Source organism: Vigna unguiculata, chromosome 10 (assembly GCF_004118075.2).
Source record: "Vigna unguiculata cultivar IT97K-499-35 chromosome 10, ASM411807v1, whole genome shotgun sequence".
Lineage (NCBI taxonomy): Eukaryota > Viridiplantae > Streptophyta > Magnoliopsida > Fabales > Fabaceae > Vigna > Vigna unguiculata.
In genome coordinates this window covers 34,884,527-34,910,899 of record NC_040288.1, presented here as the reverse complement: position 1 = coordinate 34,910,899, position 26,373 = coordinate 34,884,527, and the positions used below count along the sequence as shown (strand labels likewise).

General features: G+C 33.2%; 1 protein-coding gene across 1 annotated transcript in view; it reads left to right on the top strand.

Annotated features, from left to right (window-relative positions):
- Positions 1-23,572, top strand: part of LOC114166401 — a 104,097-nt gene extending 80,525 nt beyond the window's left edge. The window contains exons 15-18 of the mRNA XM_028051127.1: positions 19,843-20,658; positions 20,965-21,882; positions 23,101-23,181; positions 23,450-23,572. Coding sequence (XP_027906928.1) covers positions 19,843-20,658; positions 20,965-21,882; positions 23,101-23,142 — 1,776 coding nt within the window. The 3' untranslated portion in view covers positions 23,143-23,181; positions 23,450-23,572. The remainder of the gene's footprint in view (positions 1-19,842; positions 20,659-20,964; positions 21,883-23,100; positions 23,182-23,449) is intronic.
- The last annotated feature ends 2,801 nt before the right edge of the window (positions 23,573-26,373 follow it).

The following is a 26,373-nucleotide window of genomic DNA, read 5'->3' as shown; positions in this document are numbered from 1 at the left end:
TTAAGTCTTAACTTTTTCACAAACTTGCAAAGTTAAGATTAATCAATAATAAAAATAATTAAAAAAATATTGTTCTTCTAAACTTGATAATAAGTCTTTTTTTCCCTAAACTTGAATTATCTTTATACAAAAAACTCAACTTTAAATTATGCTCCAATTAATCTATTATCTACTGAAAGACTAAAACATAATCTAATTAATAGTTTTGTAAAAAAATTCAGTTTCTTCTTAAGATATATGTAAAAAAAAAAAAAAACTCTGTAAATATAAAAGTACCGAAAAACAAAACTAGACAAAAGAAACACATTTCTAATTCTATTACAAATCCAAAACAGAATAAAAATAACAATACAAGTAGAAAGAAAAAATATACTAACCAGAAATGAAGATGAAAAAATTGATACACACGAACAACATGAGATTCAAGAGACTTAAGGGATGTAATCTGCCAATACCCTAAAAAAAGAAGACTGTTAGAAGAAAATAAAGTAAGGAGAGGTAAGAGAAGTCATAGAGAGACAAAAGAAGAAAATAGAATCCAGATTAATTATAAAAGAATAAAGATAACTAATCATTCTCCTTTTGTAAAAAAAATTATAATCTACTAAAAATATGTTTTAACTCGTTAATTATTATTTTTACTACTAATAAAAATTAACATACATTAATAATAATTTAATTAAATTTTATTGCCAAACATAAACTTATAATTAATTTAATAGAATTATATTAGTAATAAAATATTTTTTGGAAGCCTTTTTATCTTAAACATAATTCTATAATTAGTTTAATAGAGGTATATTAATTAGTACTAAAAAAATATTTTAGGCCTTTTTTTCTTAAACATAATTTAATAATCTTATAATTAATTTAATAGAGTTATATTAGCAATAAAATATTTTTTGGAAGCCTTTTATATCTTAAACATAATTCTATAATTAGTTTAATAGTGGTATATTGATTAGTACTAAAATAAATTTTGAGGCCTTTTTTCTTAAACATAATTTAATAAAGAAATATTAGTGGTAATTTTTTTTGAGGCCTTGTTATCCTTAAGGCCTAAAACGAGTACTTTGCTCACTTTACCCTTGAGTCGGCCCTGGACTTAGGACAAGGAACATTATAGACTTAGAGCCCACTCACCCCTTAGGTTATTCTAGGCAATGGACTTTTCCAGACGTATTATTTTCATTCGTCCAACATTCTCCACCTTGATTAAAATAAATACATCATCATTGCATATACCAACAATCATATTCCACCATAAAGAGTATCACTTGGAATCAAATCGTCTCGAAAATTTCCATTTTGAATCAAACTATCTTAAGAATTTCCACTTAGAATTAAAACATCCAAAGAATTTTCACTTGGAATCAAATCATCCCAAGAATTTCCAATTGGAATCAAATCATCCCAAAAATTTCCATTTGGAATCAAACTACCCTAAAAATTTTCACTCGGAGTCAAACCATTTCAAGAATTTCCACTTGGAATTAAACCATTCGAAGAATTTTTTTACTTGGAATCAAACCATCCCAAGAATTTTCACTTGGAATCAAAACTTCCCAACAATTTTCACTTGGAATCAAACCATCCCAAGAATTTTCGTGCACCCTGCATCAATGCTAACTAATGTCCGTGTATAATCACCACACACGTTGCATAAATATTAGTTAATGCCCACTCATAAACATCATACACCCTTCGTAGGAACAATGCCCCAACCTACGATGCAAAACCATCGAACCTTGCAAAAAGTGACACAGTCATTGTGCCATTTGACTCCCTCACCGGATACACAACATTCGTCGATGCAACACCAATGACGTAGTATCACCATGGTACCATGACATCACGCCACCAACAAAGCACAACGCAAAACTCCATCATTAGACATTGAACTTCCACCATGTGAAACGCGAAACACCTTCGCAGATCTAGGAGCATCTCGCCACAGGTGAACTCCATTACGGATCCTACACGACTAACGGTCTTCGCACATTCAAGAACTCAACTACAAATTCACTACGCCAACGTAACACTAACAATGATCCTTCCATCAAGTTTCTCATTGCAACTTTAGCAACTAAGGATGATTCTCCAACAACAAGGAATTAATCTTTTATGATGTGGAAGATGAGACGATTCTCTAACAACAAGGAATTCATTTTTTCTTATGTGAAAGATCACACTGAGCTGCAACCACAAAGCATACTAAGTAAAAAATCTTACCGAACCATAGCTCTTGATTCCATTGTTGGGAAAACTCCCAAAAATCACTTTATTAATAGAGAAAAAAATAAACAGAAGGAAACACATAGACAACTCTCCTATGGCCTTTGGCCCCAAGTACACCCACATTCTCTAGAGCAAGAATTTAGCTATACCTCACAATATTCTACTATAAAATAATAAGAAAAGACAAACATTAGTTCAAAGCATATTTGAATTGGGACAAGAAACATCATATACTTAGAACCCATTATATAATAACTAACACTCACCCCTTTAAATTATTCTAGACTAGGTGAAATTTTTCAAGATGTGTTATTTTTATCAGCCCAACAAATAATGTCATTTGACAAATAACATTAGCCTATATGGATAAAAGAAAAAAAAAACACTTTGATGGCAATGACAAAAGAATAACAATAATTGACTTTAACCTTAAAAGAATCACTCATTGACATCACTAAAAGTTTTTTTTTTTATCAGCAAAGAATAAAATTAAATTAGCAAAGCACTTGAGGGGTGCTCTAACCCTTATACAAAAAACCTGTATGATTTGATGTATTAGCTTAGCATCATAACAACACCAACCACAACCCAACCAAAACACTTGGTCATAGTCTATATAAGCATTATGATCCACAACCAAAAGGACCATAAGTGCATCTATATCAGATCACCTAACATAATATATACCAAACACTAACAGAAACCAATACTTCTTCTGCAGAAGTGTACAAATGAGGGTTAGCATAAATATATATTGTAGCCTCTCAACCAATGTAGTGCCTTGATTTATACTATATATAATCGAGCATATGGCGAACATCTTCTAAAAAGAGGATTGATATGCTAACTTTGATACAAAATAATATTGCAGATTGTGTATAACGCTGAAAGCATGAGCTTTGGATTCCCTGGCCAAAAAATATATGTGAAAGTTTAGCCTTGACGGAGGTCTTGCTAGTGTCCTGGTCTGCCTGTTTTCATCCTCTCACACAACATCCACCGGCTTTCCTTCAAGCTGTTTTATGGCTTCCTCCATCTTGTTTATTGATTTACCTTTTGACTTTAGTTTATGTAGTCTTCCTTCTATCCTTCACTAAAGAATCCCGGCTCTCTTAAACACATGTCCTTCATCTGTTTGCCTAAAGCACTTAAACACACAACAATTATCATATCAAAGAGATTTTAAGCAAGTATAAAGGGATAGACACCAATCACTATATGAGAATTTTACAGATGAAAATTTGTGTTTCATCCATACCCATGCATTTACCTGTGCAAGACCAAATATCTCAATAGGGTCTACTTTATATTGCTTGAAAATAACCCCATTCCTTTGTTTCCAGATTTCTCCTATGATTGCTAACCACATTCCTTTCCAAACAAGATTTTGCTGCCTATTAAGGTTAACAATGTTGAAATGTTGAAAGTTGTTCCTTACCATAATATGAGATACAGTGCTTAAGCCTAGCCACTTATAACACATGTTCCACACTTTTGGGATTCTTTACATGAGATAAATAGGTGCTCTATAGTCTCTTCACATTCTAAACAAAACTCACAAAGACTATGTTGTAAGTAAGTTCCCCTCGCTAATAATTTAGTCTTTATTGGAAGCTTGTCCAAAAACAGTCTCCAACCTAGTACTTGTACCTTCGGCGGAACTCTCATTTTCCACAAAATTTCAAACACTCTATTCTCTCCTCCATCATGGGTTCCTTGCAGTCTATTATAAGCAGACCTAACTCAGTATATACCTTCCCCATCATCCTTCCATTTACACATATCTGGATTCCCTTTAGTAAGGCTTCGGTTGATGAGTATTTGAAGGAGTTGTTCCTCCAACACTGTCTCCCATAATAGTCTTCGTCTCCTCCAAGTTAGATCCTAAATCCATTCATTCTCTTCCCAATGTCCTACCTCTTGTAGTGATTTTCCTTTACATTCTGATATAGAGTACAGTCTAGGTAACTTATGACAAAGCGATTCTTCCCCTATCCATTTATCCTTCCAAAGTTTGACCTTTTTTCCTTCACCGATCACCCACTCTATGCAGTTGTCAAACCAACGCCCACTCTCAGTATTTCCACACACCTTATGGATGTCTTTCCACCACTTTGAAGTTGTCCTAGAGGTATTAGCTTCGTTGAGTACCCTCCATGAACCATACTTTGAATCCAAGACCTGTTTCCATACTCCATGATCTTCCACTCCCAATATCCACTTCCATTTGGCTAGGAGCGCTGTGTTAAAGTTTCCAATATCTCTAATGCCTAAACCCCCTATCTGCTTTGGCTTACAAATATTTTCCCAACTTACCCATGCTATTTTCCTAGCTTCAGATCCCCAACCCCAGAGAAAATTTCTTTGTATTTTGATGAGTTCCTTTTCCACACTCTTCGGTATTTTAAAGGAAGACATATAATATAACGGGAGAGCAGAAATTACCGATTTTATGAGGCACACCCGTCCAGCTACGGAAATTAGTTTTCCTTTCCAACTAGAAAGCCTATTACTAGTTTTGGAAACGTTTTGACAAAATACACATGACAATGGATGAAATAAAGGTTTGATATGATTTGGAAAGTGAAGAAAAATGTTTAATGTATGTTAAAAAGTAAACTTTATCAAACATTGTGAAAAAAAAAATTTGTCAAAGGATCATAATCCATTTGTTAAAGCAAATACTAACAAGTGTCTTAGCCAGTATATAACTTTCGTTATTTATATATTTATATATTTATATATATATATATATATATATATATATATATATATATTAAAAGTTTAATATCTTAGTTATTGCTTTTTAAATTTTACATGCTTTTTTGTTTTGTAAACTGTGGTTGCTTGATTGAATATATGAAAATGTACTTGTGAATTTTATTTGATAAAATATCTTTTACTTTTCTTTATTAGTCACTAGACTGATCTATTTCTACTGTGTGTTTCGTTGGCAAAGAGATGTAGTCGAGGAGGGTACAAGAAAAAGAAGTTCGAAGCATGGAGTTTTTGTCGAAAGTAGTTGATCCCGTAATTAATTTTTTTTGGGGTGAAGGTGTTAAGCAGGTGACTTACATTTTCTCTTACAAGAAAAATTTTGAGGAACTAAATAAGAGAGTGAAGCGCCTTGAAGAAGAAAAAGAGAGGTTAGATCGTCAACGTGTTGATGCTAAAAGAAAGGGTCACATTGTTGAAGCTAGGGTTGAAGAATGGTTTAGGGAAGTGGGTGAATTTGAGACTAGTGTTGAGAAGTACAGGAATGATGCAGGTCACAAGAAGACAGGGGGTTTATATTATATATTTCCTTACTATAGACACAAACTTGGCAGACAAGCAAAGAAGATGGAACCAGAGGCTTTGAGGCTAAAAGATGAGTGCCCCAAGGATGACCAAGTTTCCCATGCAGATAAAGTAACATCTTTTGACCTCACTTCGTCTAATCCTAGCTACATTGAATTTGATAGTAGAAAATCCATTGTGGAGGACATAATGACAAAACTTAAAGATCCCAATATGAAAATTATTGGACTCCATGGACCACAAGGGACGGGTAAGAGCACTTTAATAAAAACAATTGCTATTAAAACTCGAGATGAGAAATTGTTTGATAAGGTGGCCGAAATAGATGTAACTGTCAATCCCAATCCACTCAAAATTCAGGAAGAAATTGCACATGTGCTAGGATTGCCATTAACAGGGGAAAGTGAGAATGTAAGAGCTGATTATCTAAGGAGATGGTTAAAGATTGAAAATGTGAGCATCCTTATAATCTTGGATAACCTTCATGAGAGATTAGACTTGAATAGATTAGGGATTCCAGTTGATGATGATTATGACTTAAGAAAGAAGAATGAATTAAGCATAACGTCAAGTAAACAGGGTCCTACCTCAAATCCTTACCCCATGCAGGGTCCTCAGCCAAATCCTGATTACACACAAGAAAATGCAGGCGGCACGCAGGATAAAGCCGATGATACACAGGCTACTAACGAAAAAGTGCTAAAAAAGGCAAATTTTCTTAGTAATTGTAAGGGATGCAAAGTTTTGCTTTCTTCACGTGATAAGAAAGTATTTCCTGATGAGGTTGATGTTGAGTCAAATTTTTGTTTAAAGGAATTAGATGACAGTGATGCCTTGATGTTGTTTGAGAAGGAGGCTGGGGGAGGTAATGAAATGTCTATGCCTAAAGAAGAAATCCAATACTACTGTGCAGGGATACCAATGACAATAATTACATTTGCAACGAGATTCAAAACCTGGATTGAGTCAGAAAGCGAACCTACACTTGATAAATTTAAGGTGGAGTGGGAAAAGTCTATGGAGATTCCTAACAAGATAAAATATGATTTTCCAAAAAACGAGGAGCTCAAGTTCATTTACTTGCTTTGTGCTCAAATGGGTCCTCTACCTCTAATTATGGACTTGGTGAAATATTGTTTTGGATTGGGTATATTTGAAGGAGTCTCCTTGCTCAATGAAGCTCGACATAAAATAAATAACTCAATCAACGAGTTACAAGACTTGGGTTTGGTGTTGTACAAAAGCCCTAGTATTCATTTCAACATGCCTCATATTATTCGAGGTGATGCTTTAAGTAATGCACACAAGGATCATAATATCTTTGCTTTGAGAGATGGCAAACTAGATGATTGGCCCGAACTCGAAAAGTGCACTTCAATTTCTATATGCAATAGTGATATTATTGACGGGCTTCCTCGATTCATAAATTGTCCTCAACTTAAATTTTTGCAAATAGATACTAGTGATCCATCTTTGGAAATACCTGAGAGTTTCTTTAGAAGAATGAAAAATTTGAAAGTTTTAATATTGACTGGTTTTCATCTATCAAGCTTACCATATTCAATTGAATGTCTATTGAACCTCAGAATGCTTTCTTTGGAGCGGTGCACTTTAGATTGCAATTTATCTTTAGTAGGAAAGTTAAAAAAGTTAAGAATTCTTAGTTTCTCTGGATCTCAACTTATACATTTGCCAGCTGAGTTACTAAACTTGGATAAGTTACGATTGCTAGACATCAGCGATTGTTTCATGTTGAAGACTATTCCACCTAATCTTTTATCAAGTTTAACGTGTTTGGAAGAGTTGTACATAAGCAAAAGTTTGATCAACATGTTGGTGGAAACAGATACAAAGAAAGGTCAAAATTCTTTTCTTTCTGAGCTAAAGAATTTGCATCAGTTGAAAGTGGTAGACTTAAGCATCCCATGTGTTTCAAGTTTTCCTAATCACTTGTTCTTTGACAAGTTAAAATATTACAAGATTGAGATTGGAGACTTTGAAACAAATTCTGTTGGTGAATTTAGGATGCCCAATAAGTATGAAGAACTCAAAGCTTTGGCATTGCAACTAAAGGATGACATTGACATTCACTCCCAAGAAGGCATCAAATTGTTGTTTAAAACAGTACAACGTTTGTTGTTAGGAGAGGCAGGTGTTCAAAATGTTGTTAATGATTTGAATGTGGATGGATTTCCGAATTTGAAACATTTATCCATCATAAATAACAATGACATCAAATATGTCAATTCATCAAAAGTATCTAATTGCGTGAATGTTTTTCCCAATTTGGAATTTATATGCCTCTACAATATGACGAACTTAAAGATGATATGTTACGGTCAAGTTACAGTTGCATCATTTGCCAAATTAAAAGCTATCAAGATTGAGATGTGTTACCGGTTAGAGAACCTCTTCTCCTTTCACACAATTAAAATTTCTACTAGTGCAGAAACAAGTGAGATTTCTGATTGTAATTCTTCCGTGAGAAAATTTCTCACTAGTTTAGAAATCATTGAGATTTGTAAATGTGAATCCTTAAAGGAGATCCTTCAAATACCAGTGGATTGTGGTAAGGTTAAATTTCTTAAGTTACATACTTTGACACTCCAATCTTTACCATCATTTACATGTTTTAGTACCAAAGTGGAGAGTTCTTGCTGGTCAAATTTGACAAAGGCTCAAACAACAGATAGGGGTCACACAGAAATTTCTACTGAAGATGACCACAGTGACAAGGCGCCTGCTCTTTTTGGTGAACTAGTATGACATTGTATATTTTTCACAATTTTAAATAACTAGTTCAGTCAATGTAAAAATATTAATTGTGTACATGTTTTCAGGTTGAAATTCCAAACTTAGAGAACTTGAATTTATCCTCACTCAACATCCATAAGATATGGAGCAACCAACACTCGTCAACTGTCTGCTTCCAAAACTTGATAACATTAATCGTTAAAGATTGTGATAAATTGACCCATCTATGTTCATTACCTATGGCTAGCAGTATGAAGAAGCTGAAAAGCCTCTTCATAAGTGGGTGTCCAATTATGGAGAAGATTTTTGAGACTGAAGGAATTAGTGCAGACAAGGTGTGTATTGTATATATAAGTATATGTTTATAGTTGACTTAATATAGCATTTATGGTTCTTTATCACATTCTAATTTTTGTATTTGTGTTTACCTTTCATATGTAATAATGGTTTGTTTTCATTAAAATGCAGGTCTACGTCTTCCCTAAGCTGGAGGAAATCCATCTTAGCAAAATGAATAAGTTAACAGATATTTGGCAAACTAAAGTGAGCGTTGATTCCTATTCTAGTCTCATTTCCGTGAGCATTGAAGAATGCAATCAATTGGACAAGATTTTTCCAATTCACATGGAAGGATGGTTTGAAAGTTTAATTAACTTGAAAGTTTCTGAGTGCGAGTCCGTGAAGGAAATATTTGAAATCAATGATTCTCAAGAAATAAATGCTTATGGGATAGACACAAACTTGCAAGTTATTCTTCTTGAAGGCCTCCCAAAGTTGAAGCAATTGTGGAGCAAAGATCCAGATGGAATTCTCAACTTTAAAAAATTGCGGACTATAGATGTATATAACTGTGATGAACTAACGAATTTGCTTCCAACTTCTGTAGCAAAAGATGTTTCAAAGCTGGAACGCATGTCAGCATTGCATTGTAAGAAGATGGTGGAAATTGTCGCAAGTAAAGATGCATCAGAAGATAACAATGATCCATTAAAGTTCCCTGAGCTATGTTATGTGAGACTATATGGGTTATCAAACATGAAGCAATTCTACAAGGGAAGACATCCTATAAAATGTCCAAAATTGAAGGAGCTGAGTATAGACAAGTGCGTCAAGCTTCATACATTTTTCGAAGAAACAAGTGAAACGAGAAATGAAGGAAATTTCGTTTTCTTGGATGAAGCGGTAAGCAACATGCCATCTTTATCTCATTTCAGAAAAAAAAAAATAGTTTTATGATATGCTTGATAGAGACTAAATGAAATATAAAAAACAAAAACAAAAGAAAATATGTCATTATTATGCTCATTTTGAACTAGATGAAATTCAACCTTATAATAAGCTTTGTAAATATTGTGAAAACAATAGATTAGGGCAATCACTACAAAAAAAATGTTTCATTAGTAACCAATTATAGTGATCAAAATTTATTAGTCACTATATTAACCAATTTAGAAACTAATTCAAAAATTAAAAAAATATTGGTTACTAAAATAATTACTATTATAAATAAAAATTATAATTGTTCATTAATTAATTAGAGACCAATTTAAAAACAAAGTCATTTTGGTAACAAAAACCTAAGTAGCTATCTTTTAGTGATCAATCTCCTTTGGTAGCCAAAACTATGGTAGCTAATTTTAAAGACCAATTTAATGACTAATTATAATTTTTTATTTATAACATTGACTATTTTCGTAACTAATAATTTTTTACTTTGTAAATTGGTATCTAAATTGGTGGCTATAGTGAATAACAATTTTTTGTCACTTGATTACAAATGAAGCATTTTCTTATAGTGAATAAATGTCATTAATTGTAAATGACAATACAAACAAACAACAATGACATAAGAACATGGCACAAAAGCTTAAAATTCTCCACAATCACACCACATTCATTTAATTTAAAACGAATATAAGCTTTGATTGATTCGAAAAAATTTGAATGCATCTAAAATTACTAAAATTGTTAAAGTTATAAAACAATCATGGCAAAAATTCCTTGGGGTTGGATTTCATAAACCTAACTCATTGCAATAATTTACATAATATATTTGTAAACATTTACATCAAAAGCATACAAGCCCTAATTCGTTAGAGGCAAGTTATAAATCTCTATGTAAAACACTAATCCATTACCTATTTTAACACAAGTTTTGCATTAAGAAAAATATGTTTGGAATGATCAAGAGATCAAGTCTATGTCTAGAACTAAACCTCTTGATTGTTCTATCCTTGTCTAGGTTCTAAAATATTTTTCAAGGCTTAAACACCGCCAAATATGATTAAATGAAATTCTGAAAAGTATGATGTTTCTATTTTAATTCATGATTTAAGATTTTTAAAAGAACAAACAAGCAAACAAAAACAAAAATCTTACACAATACTGATCATAAACAGTCACACAATTCAATATGCAAACTAAAAAAACCAAAACAATATGAAGGGGTGCTGGAGGCATTTAATTCATTCTTCTTAATTAGTATTTACCTTTATTCTTTAGGTATTCCCCAACTTGGAGTATATGGAAATTGACTTCAACGAAGCTCAAAAGTTATTACCCAAGTACCAAATGCAATGTTTGAAAGAGCTTATTATATTGGGTTCAGTCAAAAGCAAAGATCTTCTCTATCCGTTTCTGTACAGAATGCCAAATCTGGAAAAGTTAAAATTGACTTTCCGTTATTCTGTTCAAGAGTCAGTGACAAGTACAAACATTGAGCCGCAAGAATTGGGAACCGTATTACAGCTGAAACAGTTATTTGTTTGTTTCTCAGATATAAAGGACCTAGGATTTGAACGACACCAAGTTCTACAAAGACTAGAGCTTTTGAGATTAAAAGGTTGCCACGAATTGAACACTTTAGCTCCTTCCTCTGTAATGTTGACTTACTTGACATGTTTGAAACTGAAGAATTGTAGGGGATTGAGGAATTTAATGGCTTTCTCCTCCGCCAAAAGCATGGTTCAACTCAAGATAATGAAAGTAATAAACTGTTCTGAAGTAAAGGAAATAGTAAGCAATGAGGGAAATGAAGAAGGCAAAATGATGAAAATTGTATTCAGCAAATTGATTACCATACAACTTGTGGAGCTAGACAATCTTGCAAGCTTTTGCAGTTACACAGAGTGTGAATTTGAATTTCCATCACTGGAAATGTTTATTGTAAGAGAATGTCCGAAGATGGAGAAATTTAGTGAAAAAAGGTCCATAGCACCGAAGTTGAAGAATGTATTTGGTGTGAAAGAAAATGAAAAATCCAAATGGCAATGGGAAGGTGACTTGAATGCCACCATACAAAAAGTTTTCAATGATAAGGTACTTACTCACTTGTTCATTCTTTTTAACACCATTTCTCCTAGTTTTATGAACTTTCCTTTTATGGAAAAACCATGATTGAAAATTACAAATACTTGTTTTTGGCATAAAACCTTTAAATGGTAAGAACGTTGAGTTTTTCAAAGATTAAATTTTTTTAAGTCCTTTTGTATATTTATTAAATTAGATCGGTTCTTCTATTTTTAAAGCATTCAATTGAATATTAAATTTCAGAAAAATCATTTCCATTTAATGAAATATAAACCCTGAACAACGTGTTATACTTTCTCTCAATTTAAAATTGATACTATGTGATTTTTTACACAACAAGGTTACGATTTAAAAATAAAGAATAATTAATTTAATTGATATTTTAAAATTTGAGAAATAATTTAATAATTTGCCTGATGTTTTACAGGTTACTTTCACATACACGGAGTCTCTGAGTCTTGGCAATTATACTGAATTCATTGAGCAACTATGGCAGGCCAGTCCCTTGGTGCAGCAAAATATCTTTGGCTCTTTGAAAAGCTTGAGTGCATGGGGATGTAATACTCTTGTGCATGTAATTCCATCTCATTTACTCTCTTGTTTTCAGAATTTGGAAGAGTTAGATGTATATGATTGCAGTAAAGCACAGGTCATATTCAATATCAACGATGAGAAGAGTGTTAAAAATGCTTCGGGAATATTCCGTCTGAAAAGGTTGTCTTTAATGAATCTATCAAATCTGAAGCATGTATGGGACAAGGATCCGAAGGGAATTATTGGTCTTAAAGTGCTAAAGGAAATGGAAGTTTCAAGATGTGACTGTCTTACAAGTTTGTTTCCAGCATCGGTACTTAAAGACCTTACCAGACTTGAGGTGCTTGAGGTAGAAGAGTGCAAGGAATTGGCAGAAATATTTGAGAAGGATGAAAATGGTGCAGAAGGAGAAGGAACAACGCAAGAGTTTGTGTTTGGTCGTGTCACCTCTTTGACGCTAAAACAGGTGCCAGCCCTCAAATACTCTATCCACTGCTCCAAACAACAGGTAAGAGGATAAGTATATACTTAATTTAGAAAGAAAACATGATTTTTTAAAATAGTTTAAGAATAAAAAATATATTTAATTCATTTTATTTTATTATTGTTGTCTTATTATTATTAATATTATTATTATAATTATATGAAATGATGGAAATATTCCCAAACTGTTCAAACAGATTTGGATGTATTGAAAATATAATTCGAAATCTAATTTCTTTTCAGGAGGGTACATCAAATTTGAGTGAGAGAGAAATACAAGAGTTATGTCTTGGCTCACGGTACATCCCAAACTCCTGCTTCGGTCTCTTAGATTCTTTGATCGTGGACGGTTGCAATTTTTTATCAGATGTACTTCTACCATTCAATTTACTTCCTTTCTTAATTAACTTGGAAACATTGGAAGTTAGAAACTGCGATTGTGTCAAAGCCATTTTTGATGTCAAATGTACAACACAAGGCAGAGATGTGACATTTATGGGACCATCCCTCCCTTTCTCTCTGAAGAATTTGACTTTATCGAAGCTGTCAAATCTGAAGAATGTTTGGAATAAAAATCCTCATGGAATTCTTAACATGCGCCATCTACAAGAAGTACATGTGAAAAAATGTAAAGGCCTTGAAAGCGTGTTTCCAACTTCAGTAGCCAAAGATCTTGTGGTACTTGAAAATCTAGTGGTAAAAGATTGTGAGAGATTGATGACTATCGTTGTAGAGGACAATACAAATCCAAGTCTAGAGTTTACGTTTCCCTGTCCCTGTGTGAGATCGTTGGAACTACGAGACTTGCCCAAGTTCAAGTATTTTTACTACTGCTCTCTCAAGTCTCACACTTACACGCGTCTAGAATCGAATACCGAGAATCAAATCGATACCGAAAAGGTACGTACTACTATAGCAAATCGGTTTGACTCTAACTGAAATAAGATAAAGGATTTGTCCGGTTGAATAATAAGGTTCAAACAACATGTACTTGTATAAATAAGTAAAAGAATACACGTTATGATAGCAACAAAATAAGATTTCAGATCAATTCCATCGATTATTAGAGACACCATTGTCCTTTATTACTATCAAAACAAAATAAGAATTAATGGTGCTTCAACCTTTATAAACAATCTTCTACTATGTCACTGATTACCTATCAAGCATCTTTCAGCATAATTGCCCTAACTTGCTTTTTCTTGTGTGTTTTCTTGGTTATTACAGTGTCTGATACTTGCGAAATATAGAATGGAGAAGATTTCGGGTGAAGAATTTCAGAGTAACTTCTTGTACAACTTAAAAGTTCTTGCTCTCTACTTTGGTAGTGAATCGGATGTATTTCCGTATGAAATTCTAAAACAGGTACCGAATATAGAGAAACTTGTGGTGCGTGATGGTTCCTTCAAGGAGATGTTCCGCTCTCAAAGTCCTAATAATGATGTGGATTATTGTGGACTTCTATTACAACTGAAAGAATTACGATTGGAGTCCCTTGGACAGTTGGTTTCCATTGGGTTAGAGAACTTTTGGACTGAATCCTTTGTCAAAAATCTAGAAACCTTTGAAGTCATTGGTTGTTCAAATTTAAAAAACGTGGTAGCGAGCAAAGTGTTTCTCTCCAATCTGACATATTTGAAAGTAGAAAGTTGTATTAGCTTGCAATATTTGTTCACATCCTCAACAGCGAAAACTTTGGGTCACCTTAAAACAATGGAGATAGAAAGTTGTTACTCAATTGAAGAGATAGTGTCTAAGGAGGAAGTGGATGAATCAGAGGAGGATGAGATAATATTTCCGAATCTAATTCATTTGAATCTTGAATATTTACGGAAACTCCGAAGGTTCTATGGAGGGAGTTTAAGTTTCCCATCATTAGAGGAATTGTCAGTAACAGATTGCACCGAGATGGAAACTTTATGTATTGGTACCATAAAAGCATCCAAGTTGTCTCAAGTTAAACTTGCACGATATTCAGAAGCTATTCCATTAGAAATTGATCTCAACAATACTATGCGGAAGGAGTTTCTGAAAAAGGTATATGTTTAATATTCTTAATACAACATGCTTATGATTCTTGTCGTTTCAATACCCTCTATCAGAACCTCAGTAGTATGAATTGAATTTATCACTCTGCCTTCTAAATAACTTCCTGATTAGAAAAGTATGTTAAATTATTTTTATTTTACTTTCTAACTAAATTGTATACAACCAAACTATTCTTTCATTAACTTCTATAAGAAAAAAATTATAAGAAAAATATTAAAATATTTCTTTCATAAATTAAAATTAACTAACATTAGTTAAAAAATTATGACTGAATAATAATATAACTCTTACTTTTCTACTAGATAAACTATTGTTAACTCTTTTTCTATACATGCCTTGGTTGCACTTTATAAAATACATTTTTCGAAAACTACGCTAATTATTAAAACCACGATAATTATTTGTTAATACATTATAAAAACTATACGCTTCATTCACTTTAGGTAAATAGTTATAATTTTACATTTAACTTTAAAACTCATTTTGTTATGTATAGACATATATCCATGACATATGTTTAAGCATGCAAGACGGCTTAGGACATTGGCTGGAAAACTTTAGACATGATTGGATAATTCTTTTAAAATAATCGTAAATTATAAATTTTTAAATTCATAAAAGTAACTTTTAATTAAAAATATTTTAACTGCCGTCCCAAACATAGGGTAGCCGGTGAACCAAATTTAATGTAACGATAACTGAACAAAAATATAAATCTCAATTCTTAACTTGTTTTTTAAGGTGTCTTAGTGAAGCAGTGTCTATTAAAAGACGTGATTCGCTAGAAAAAACTTAGGTATAGTCAACTAAGTTTTTAATTTCACATTATTATTAATATAAAAATTGAATTCCTATTCACTCTTGTAATAAAATAATGAATTTAACATTTTTTATTTATTCTTTTGCATTTGCAGACATTAAGAGAATTATGGATTGATCTCAAAAGTAAGCCAGGACTACACGAGATATGGAAAGGCTCAATGCAGATCTCTGGTTTCGGGGAGTTGATCATATTGACTGTGAATGACTGCGAGTTTTTATCACATGCAGTGCTACCCTTTTATTTACTTTCTTTATTACCCAAATTGGAAACATTGGAAGTTCGAAATTGTGATTATGTTAAAACCATATTTGATGTCAACCCTACTACAAAAGAATACGGATTAATTAATTTTCCTCTGAAGAAATTGGTTTTATCGGAGCTGCCAATGCTGGAAACTATTTGGAATAAAGATCCTCATGGAATTCTAAGCATGAAGCCTCTAGAACAAGTGTTAATTGATAGCTGTAAACGCCTTAAAAGCGTGTTTCCGGCATCGGTAGCCAAAGATTTTGAGAAACTCGAAGATCTAACAGTGGAAGACTGTGAAGGATTGATGACAATTGTTGCAGAGGATAATACAAATGTGGAGGTTACATTTCCTTGCTCCTATGTGAGATCATTGAAATTACGGGGTTTGCCAAAGTTCATGTATTTTTACTACTGCTCCCTCAAGTCTGACATTTCTACGCATCTACAATCACACACTGAGGATCAACTCCAAACTGAAAAGGTATGATTGTGTTTAACACTCCTTGTTGCATAATTGGATCAGTATGTGAAAACTGAATAGTGTAAAGTGTTATATATTATATATAATTTGGTAAGATCGTTTACTTTTAGAAGATAAAATTATAACGATTTGGTTAAAAATGAAAGATCTATATTTGTCACTAAGTATGAGGGTATCTTTCTGTATGGAAATTTAAAACAGTTGTCTTTTAACGGTCTTAACTAACTTTTTATTGGAACTTTTAGACTAAAAATAAGATAATATACAAGTGGGACTTATTTTTTAATTTATTTTTTTTCTTGGCTGTTACAGTGCTTGTCATTAGGGAAAAATGGAATGAAGATGATTTTGCGAGGAGAATTGGAGAGAAACCTCTTGGAAAGTTTAAAAGCTCTTACTCTCTGCTTTGGTTCAGATGTATTTGAATATGAAATTGTAGAAGAGGTTCCGAACATAGAGAAACTTGTGGTGTGCGATGGTTCCTTCAAGGAGATGTTCTGTTGTGAAAGTGGTAATAATGTGTTACAGCAGCTGAAAGTATTACAGTTGGAGTCCCTTGGAGAGCTGGTTTCCATTGGGCTAGACAACTCTTGGACTGATTACTTTGTCAGAAACTTAGAAACCTTTGAAGTCATTAGTTGTTCGAGATTAAAAAACTTGGTACCATGCACAGTGTCTTTCTCCAATCTGACGTGTTTGAAAGTAGAAGATTGCGATAGCTTATCATATTTGTTGACATCCTCAACAGCCAAAAGTTTGGGTCAACTGAAAAGAATGGAGATAAAAAATTGTTATTCAATCGAAGAGATAGTGTGTAAGGAGGAATCAGATGAGGATGAGATAATATTTCCGAACCTCAGTTGTTTAAATCTTGAATGGTTATCTAAGCTCAAGAGCTTCTGTAAAGGGAGTTTAAGTTTTCCATCCTTGAAGGAACTGACAGTATACTATTGTAGAGAGATGATAACTTTATGTGTGGGCACACTGAAAGCAGACAAGTTATCTCAAGTTCAACTTGACGCAGAGGCTATTCAATTGGAAATTGATCTCAACTCTACTATGAGGAAGGAATTTCTGAAAGAGGTAAGGGTTTAACATATGATAGAAATTGTGTATTGTATTTGCTAGCAAACAACTTTTTTATTAGGATAGCTTAATATTCATACTTTAAGACTTGGCATATTCCGTCAAACTTATTAGTAAGGAACACAAAAATAATATTATAAGTAATTATTTAAATTTGAAAAAGTAATTACTAAGATGATAAAAGAAAAAATAATTATTTTATAATGAGTAATTATTTGAATTAAAAAATATAATTACTAAAATAATAAAACTGAAATAGTTTTTAACTATGAATAGTTATTTAAATGTTAAAAATAGTAATTAAGAGATTAAAATAAAATCTATGGTGGATAGTTACTACCCGCGGGTATTTATTGCCTGTGGGTAACGGGTAGCGGATATTTTAATATCCGCTTATAAACAGGTCAGGTACGGGTATCATACTATCCGTACCCGCGGGTACCCGTTATCCGCAAAAAATTAAAATTAAAATTTAATTTATATTTTATTAAGTTAAATTTAATTAAATTAAAATTAACAGTATATTTTATTATGTTAAATTTAATTATAATTATAATTTAATTTAATTTATATTTTATTTTTATAATTTTATATTAAAAAATTTATAAATATATATATTTTTTAAATATTTGCAGGTATCATGTATCCACGGGTACCCGCGGGTTTTAAAAATATTCGTGGGTATTTTCTAAACGAATACCCAGTGGGTAAACGGGCGGGTAGCGAACGGATTTTTTTTTTGCAGGTCGGGTTGCGGGTAGATACTATGTGTGCCCGACCCGTTGTCATCTTTATACGTGTATATCTTAATATATAATTATAGATAAAGAAATATAACAGAATCAAATATTTTTATATGTCATTTTAACATTAATTTAGTATCTTTACTAATAAAAGATTTTTTTAATTAATTTTAAATTTTTATAATTTTAATTTATTAATAAGTTTTTTTTCATTATATTTATTTTATTTTTAATTTCTATATATATATATATATATATATATATATATATATATATATCATAATGTCATTATCTTATTTAGAAATATATTAGAAATGTAATTGTTTTAAGAGATAAATAGATATAAATATAAAAGGTTAAAAAACTAAAATAAAAAAATGTCACTACTAATAACATTTAAAAAATTCTACAATTAAGTTGCTAATTTTTTTCCTAGATATTAGTAATAGATTAAGAAAACATTAGAAAATAATGTCAAACATAACTTATTGGGAAAGAAAAGTAAAATGTAATTTACATCCTTATATTTGAATTTAGTCTCATTCATCAAGCTTTTATTATTATGAAAGTTGAATTTTTAAATTAATATATTTTTGTTACATTCCTAAACTTCAAAAAATAAAAAAAAATTAGAAACATTAAGAATCATAATTTGAAAAACTTTAGAATTCAATCAAAGCAATCACAAAGTTAATTAAAAACTAGTTAGAGATTTTGTTTATTAATTAACTTCTATACTTAAGTTGCCAAAGGAAATTATATATATTTTTAATGAAAGTTGAATTTTTTACGAGAATTAAATAGAATTTTAAATGTAACTCAAATTTTACCAATTCTCAAAGTCCCGAAATAGAATTGTGTGGTAAAAATGTAGTATGAAAAGAAAAACTATTAAAACTGATGTGCATTTGTGAGTAATTAGTTATAAGTAAAGTTGGTGATTTGTAGCAAAACTGTAAAGTCTGAATTCTTGGTAATCCTTGTACAACATTAATTTCATATTTTCATTTATTCATGTACATGGGCTGATTTCGAAAGATTGCATCATCGCAATGGGAAGAGAGTCTTGAATTCAGAGATAGGGCAGACCTACAAGAGATATGGTGTCTGGCACTGCAGATACCCGACTTTTGTTTCACTTACTTGGAAACCTTGATTGTGAATGAATGCAAAATTTCATCAGATGCACTGCTACCTTTCACTTTACTTCCTTTATTACCCAAATTGGAAACATTGGAAGTTCGAAACTGTGATTCTGTCAAAACCATATTTGATTCTGTCAAATGTACAACACAAGGCGCAATTACTTTTCCTCTGAAGACATTAGTTTTATGGAAGCTGCCAAATCTGGAAACCCTTTGGAATGAAGATACAGATGGAAATCCAGCTCATCCAGAAGGAACCAATCCCAACCTTACGCTCCCCACTCTGACATCAATGACACTATGCGATTTGCCCAACTTCAAGCATAACACTATATCTTGCATTCATGATGCAACACCAACATTTGAGGTTTGCGCCTTTTCTTTTCAATAACATAGATTCTCACACTAATGCTTTGTATCAAATATATATCATGCGTTAAAAGTGCTTAAATCTTGATAAACAATCTCCTACCAACCATCGAAATATTTTTCATTATTTTCTTTCCACAGGAACAACCACTATTCATCTCATTTATCAAATTTTTCATCTGAAAATTAATTTTAAATCAAAATGGTTGTAAGCACATACTGTACCGCCTTATGTAAGTACTAACCTGCTTTTACATGGTTATTGGCTTCTCTTTGTAGCTAATTATACCCAACTTAGAGGATCTGACAGTGGGTAAAAATGAATTAAAGATGATTGTGGATGGAGAATTTCAGACAAACCTTTTACACAAGTTACAAGTTATCAGTCTGTGCTTTGATATTGAGTGTGATGAATTTCCGGAGTATGGATTTCTACAACAGTTGCCAAATGTAGAGAAGCTTGTGGTGTGTAGTAGTTCCTTCAAGCTGGTTTTCTGCCATCAAAGACCTAATAATAGTGAACTTCTATTACAGCTCAAAGTTTTATGCTTGGAGTCCCTTGGAGAGTTAGTTTCCATTGGGTTAGAGAACTCATGGACTGAGTCCTTTGTCAGATATCTAGAAACTTTTGAAGTCATTAGTTGTTCCACTTTGGAAAACTTGGTAACATGCACAGTGTCTTTCTCAAATCTGATGTGTTTAAAAGTAAAAAATTGTGATAACTTGACATATTTGTTCACATCCTCAACGGCCAAAAGTTTGGGTCGACTTCAAAGAATGAAGATAAAACAGTGTAAATCAATTGAAGAAATAGTGGTTAAAGAAGGGGAGGAATCAGATGAGGATGAGATAATATTTTCACAACTCAGTTGTTTGAATCTTGAATATTTGTCGAATCTCCGTAGGTTCTACAAGGGGCGTTTAAGTTTCCCATCCTTAGAAGATCTATCGGTAACACATTGCGAGGAGATGATAACTTTATGTCCAGTTACGCCAAAAGCTGATAGGTTGTCTCAAGTAACAATTGGATACAATAAAGTTATTCCACTGAAAACTGATCTCAACTCTACTACGCAGAAGGAATTTGAGAGAAAGGTATGTATATTTTTCTTATTGAGATTGTTATGATTCTTGTCGGTATAGATACAGCATCTTAGAACCCATTTCGTTATGTATGGAAATATATTTATAGGATTTGATAATACATGCAAGACGGCTTAGAACAAAATGCTGAAAAATTATTACAATTTATTTAACAATTCTTCAAAATAAATAGTCATGAATATGTTGCAGAAACTATATATATCAATGTAATCTTATGAAACAATTCTTCAAAATAAATAGTCATAATTGGATACTCTTCATGTTTTTCATGTTTTTATTTATTGTTTGCACGTGCAGATTTCAGAGCTTGACGAACTAGATCTAAAAAGTAGGGCACGACTAGAAGAGATATGGTGCGGCTCATTGTATATCCCCCACCTTTGTTTCAGTAAGTTGGCCATGCTGACTGTGGACAACTGCCAGTTTTTATCAGATGCAGTGCTACCTTTCCCTCTACTTCCTTTATTACCTGAACTGGAAACACTGCAAGTTCGAAACTGTAATCATGTGAAAGTCATATTTGATGTAGCTTCTGCACAACACTCATTAATTACTTTTCCACTGAAAAAATTGGTTTTATCCAAACTACCAAATCTGGAGAATGTTTGGAATGAAGATCCTCGTGGAATTCTAAGCATGCACAATCTACAACAAGTGTTTGTTGATACATGCAAATGCCTTAAAAACCTACTTCCGGCTTCAGTAGCCAAAGACCTTGTGAAACTTGAAGATCTAGTAGTAGAAGAGTGTGAGGGATTGACGGCAATTGTTGCAGAGGAATCCAAGGAGGATGGGATAAAATTTCCGCGACTCATTTATTTGAAGGTAGAAAGTTGCAATAGCCTGCCATATTTGTTCACATCTTCAACAGCAAAAAGCTTGGGTGAACTCAAAAGTATGAAGATAAAAGAATGTAAATCAATTGAAGAGATAGTATCAAAGGAGGGGGAGGAATCTGATGAGAATGTAAAAATAATATTTGAGCAGCTGCAAGATTTGTATCTTGAAAAATTAGATGAGATAAGGTATTTCTACGCTGGCAATTTTACTTTAAGTTTTCCATCCTTGGAGGAAGTCCACGTCATCAACTGCAGCTCCATGAAAACTTTCAGTGTATTCAACAAAATAGATAATCCATGGTATTATTCAGAATATGCGAGACCTCGAAAGGAAACCGATCTTAATTCTGCTCTACAGAGAACTTCCGAAGAAGAGGTATGCATACTTTTTCGTCTTAATTTTTGTTCGATAGAATTAGGAGTATAGGACCCTGCTAATTTGTAGCATTCTTCTTAATTTCTCTTTATCAAGTGCTATCATTGATAGAGGTGTTAATTTAGCCTCTAGTCCGTGGATCAATCTTGATCCACACTTCATAAAGTCTCCTTTTAGGGGATCCCAAGCTAGAGTCAAATATCAAGTAAGCGACCCGGACGGGTCCAAAGACCTAAACAGGACCGACGAGCATAACATGTCCAATCATCCGGACAATCCAGACGAGTCCGACGACCCGAACAAGATCGACGATCTATACGGGCCCAACAACCAGATGGGCTCGTCGACCCGGACGGGCCTGAATCGGGCCCATCCGAGTTGTCGAGCGCATTCGTATCGTCGAACTCATCTTGGTCGTTGGGCTGGTACGGGTCATCGGACCCATCCGGGTCGTAAGGCCCGTCCGTGTCGTTGATCCCGTTCGGATCGTTGGGCCCGTCCAGGTCATCGAGCTTGTCCGGGTCATCGGGCTCGTCTGGGTCGTAAGGCCCGTCCAGGTTGTTGGGCTCGTTCGGGTCGTTGGGCCCGTCCGGGTCGTGGGTCTCGTCCGGGTCGTGGGTCTCGTTCGGGTCATTGAGCCCATCAGGGTAGTTTGGCCCGTCCGGGTCGTTAGTCCCGTTCTGGTCGACCGGCCAGTCCGGGTCTTCGGGCTTGTCCGGATCATCGGGCTCATTCGTATCGTCGGACCCGTCTGGATCGCTGGGCCCGTCCGGACTGTCGGGTCCGTTTGGATCGTCGGATCCATTTGGGTCGTTGGGTCTGTCCCACAGATACTAATATATTTTAAAAAAATAATATATTTTTCATGTTGAAGATGAAAGTCCATGGTTTGACCCTGACCCACAGGACTTTTGTAGGATTTTTGGTCATGTAGACTTCTTTAATGGAGGTTTTTTTTTCAATGTGGACTTTTTTGGCCCTAACCCACTCTTCATTCATCATTTTCATTAAAAATACTAGACATTTTCTTGTTTCCTTGCAAAGTTTTAATTCAACTAATTCTCGAAGGGGAGCTCAATAACAAAGCCAAGGCTGGTGATTCGTGCTTTGAATTGAGAACATTATTTTTTGAATTGAGAATATTATTTTTAGCGTAATGTGTTTTTGAGTTGCATCATCCTTAAAATTAATTTGTATATATGTTTCCGTTTTAAATAGGTTCCCGATGCTTCTAGCGCCATCATTTCAGTTATTCAATAGTTCAGATATTGAACACGGTACATCAAATATCTTTTTATGGTGAGTGATACTATCATTTGCTCATTTGATGATCAATTAGAAGCAGTTTTTCTAAGCATAACATGATGATTACGTAATTACTTTTATATCAGTGTCATCTTATGTTTTATTGATATCTATTTAAGTCGATATTTTTTTCTCATTATTTTTTATGAGACTAATGAAAAGCATGAAATTCACTCATTGCTATACTTCTTCTATAATTAAATTTATAACTTTTTAAAATCGCTTTTATGAATGTATAGTAATTGCTTTTATATTCGTCTAGGTTGAGCGTCTATTGCCGACTCCAATATTGCAGTAATTAAGAGGAGATTGAAGGCATAAAGAATGGATGAAGATGAATGTGTCCGGATTTTACTACGTGTGATTCTGTTTTAAAAAAAAAAAAGAAAAAAAAAAGTGGTGTTCTACCTAATTGAAGATGAATGTGTCCCTATTTTATTAGGTGTGACAGTGTTTTCAAAAAAAAAAAAATTAAAAAAAAAATTGTGTTGTTCTACCTAGTTGAAGTAGAATGTGTCCCTATTTTATAAGGTGTGATTGTGTTTTAAAAAAAAAATTAAAAAAAAAGTGTTGTTGTACCTAGTTGAAGATGAAAGACATTATTTCTTGTATATGTAATGTGTGGGATTAAAAGTGATGAACGGTCATGAATATTGATTGAAGGCTGTATCACTAAATATTGAGTGTGGTTTATTAGTATATGTGTGCTTATGCTGGTAAAAAATGTGCCTGGATTCATTTGCTGTTAATTTTATCTTGATGTGATCATAATGATTCTCTATGTACTCATTTTCTGTTAATTTTATCTTGATGTGATCATAATGATTCTCTATGTACTCAACTGTTATTAAAGTTCACTTTTGAGTCTCTCTGTTGTCACATAGGTAATGGACATGCATATTGTTTATAAAAGAAAGTTGACGAGGCGTGAAAATTTTTGAGAAAATGTGCCATGCAACATTTTAGTAGAAGTTGTGCAAGAATAAACGTAGAAAAGTTTGTAGTGTGACATCTTATTTAATAGACAAATTTAATAAATAAAAAGTCGCATAATCATAATAAAATAAAGCCAAGGCAGAAACATATCTGAATTAACCTTTTACAGTCATCCAAACTATACTGAACAGGAAAAGTAAAACACAAAACACATGCCATATACATAATTTAAACACAAATTATTTTAAACTGAAAAATTGCTCACATAGCAAGAAACTACAAGATAATAGTATTTAAAAAGAGGCTCCATCATAGAGCAAAATTCAACGGGCATAACTAAACTGCAACATCTCCATCATCACCACGATCACCGCGAGCTCCCACATCTACTCACACCAAATATTTGGTGATCATTGCAAAAAGGGAAACATCACAAGGAAACATAACACAAACAGAGAAAGGGTAAGTTAATTGCAAAAAGAGAAAGAAATACACTTATATATAACACTCAAAAGAATTGCAGAACAACACACCAATAATATCAAGCTAAGCAATATCAACTAACCCATCACACAAAATGACACTCTAGACTCAATTATCTGGATCTAAACATTGATGTATGATTCTTGGTGGTTTTTGCACATGTGGTGGCCTCTACTACCTGCAGAGTCATTGTCAATGGATTTCATCCTACCACACAAGGTTAGTCCCTTTAACCGTCATAAGAACCCTGGGGTTGTTCTTAAAGACAGAACATCCTGTCCCTCTCACCACATGACTCATTCCACTCTACATAATTCTTGAATGAGCATTAGAGTATCAGGATAAACCTCCAGTACTAGCTCCTTACATTAATGAACGCACTACTAATTAAATCAAATAGGATCTCCCCCATGGAATCTCCTATATTCTCACACAAGTATTTGAAGGCACATATTTAAATCATACAACATATGTCTCTCTTGGAAAATAACTAATTCTTATAATTTTTATCCAATCCAACTTAACAACACATTATGCAACGATTTGGAATTTTAGAAATAAAACTGCACCTTGTGGAAAGTTCAAAAAATTTTGTATTTATATTCAAATTAAAGATGATTGAATCAAGAACCAAATGCAACAAGAACCAACTTAATTGAATAATTATAGAAGTTATGCACAAAACAAGCAACGAAGGTCAATGCTGTCAACAACCAACCTACAGGGACCCTGCGATAAAAACTACTCTCACTATAGAGCTCTGATTCAAGATCCGACTAGTCAAAGTCAAGAACTATGTGTTAAGGATCATCTGTTAAAATTTCAGCTCGATCCAACGGTTAACGAAGTAGGAACCTTCATTTTACGAAAAGTGTACAGTGTAGGAAAATGAATAGCGCCACACCGTATGCTTCTTGGTTGTGAGATTTTGACTTGTTCCACTGCACAATTTGGTATCTTGAACTTTTATCTTCTTAAAATCATTTAGAAATGGTTTATAGATGATACCAAACTCAACAATTGCAACAATCAATATCTCTCATTCCAATTGCAATCTAAACTACCTAAAATTCTCTAACCCATAGATACTCAAACATGAAATTCATTCCAATTCACTGCAATCATCAATCAAACATACTTAGCACATTCCAGAACAAAAATAAGTACGCTCTATTTCAAAGAAAAAGAAGAAGTTCTAGCTTCCCTTACCTTTTACATTGAAAGCTACGAGAGAGATTCTTAGCGGAGGAGCACCAGTATACAGAACAGCTTAAGAAGCTGGAAAGCAGGAGCATAGGGGGGATGAAAATGAGACCAAGACATGGATTAAGGTGAAACTAGAACTTAGGAGCTAAAAACGAAAAGGAATAGAGGTTGAGAGATTACTTACTTGGAGAGAACTTGTGATTATTTCGTAGGGAAAGCTTGCTCAAATTCTAGCAGAACTCTGTTGGAGAAAAAGAGAAGGAGTAAGTGAGGGGACTGTCTTGTTAAAAAGTAAGCATAAAGAGAGGTAAGTGGCTGAGAGAGGGTCTTGGGATCCCAAATAGGTTAATTTGGACCCTCTAACTAAGCTAGACCCAAACCTTCTTAGAGCAGAAATAAAAATAAAAGGCTCTCACATTTAAAACACCAAAGCTGAAATAAAAAGCATACAAACGTTTTTTCACAAACGTTAAATTAGTCTGTATAGTTGTATAATAGTTTCAAATTTTGTCGAACTTAAAATGTTGTAAGTGCATGTAAAAGGTTTCAATGTGTCCTTAA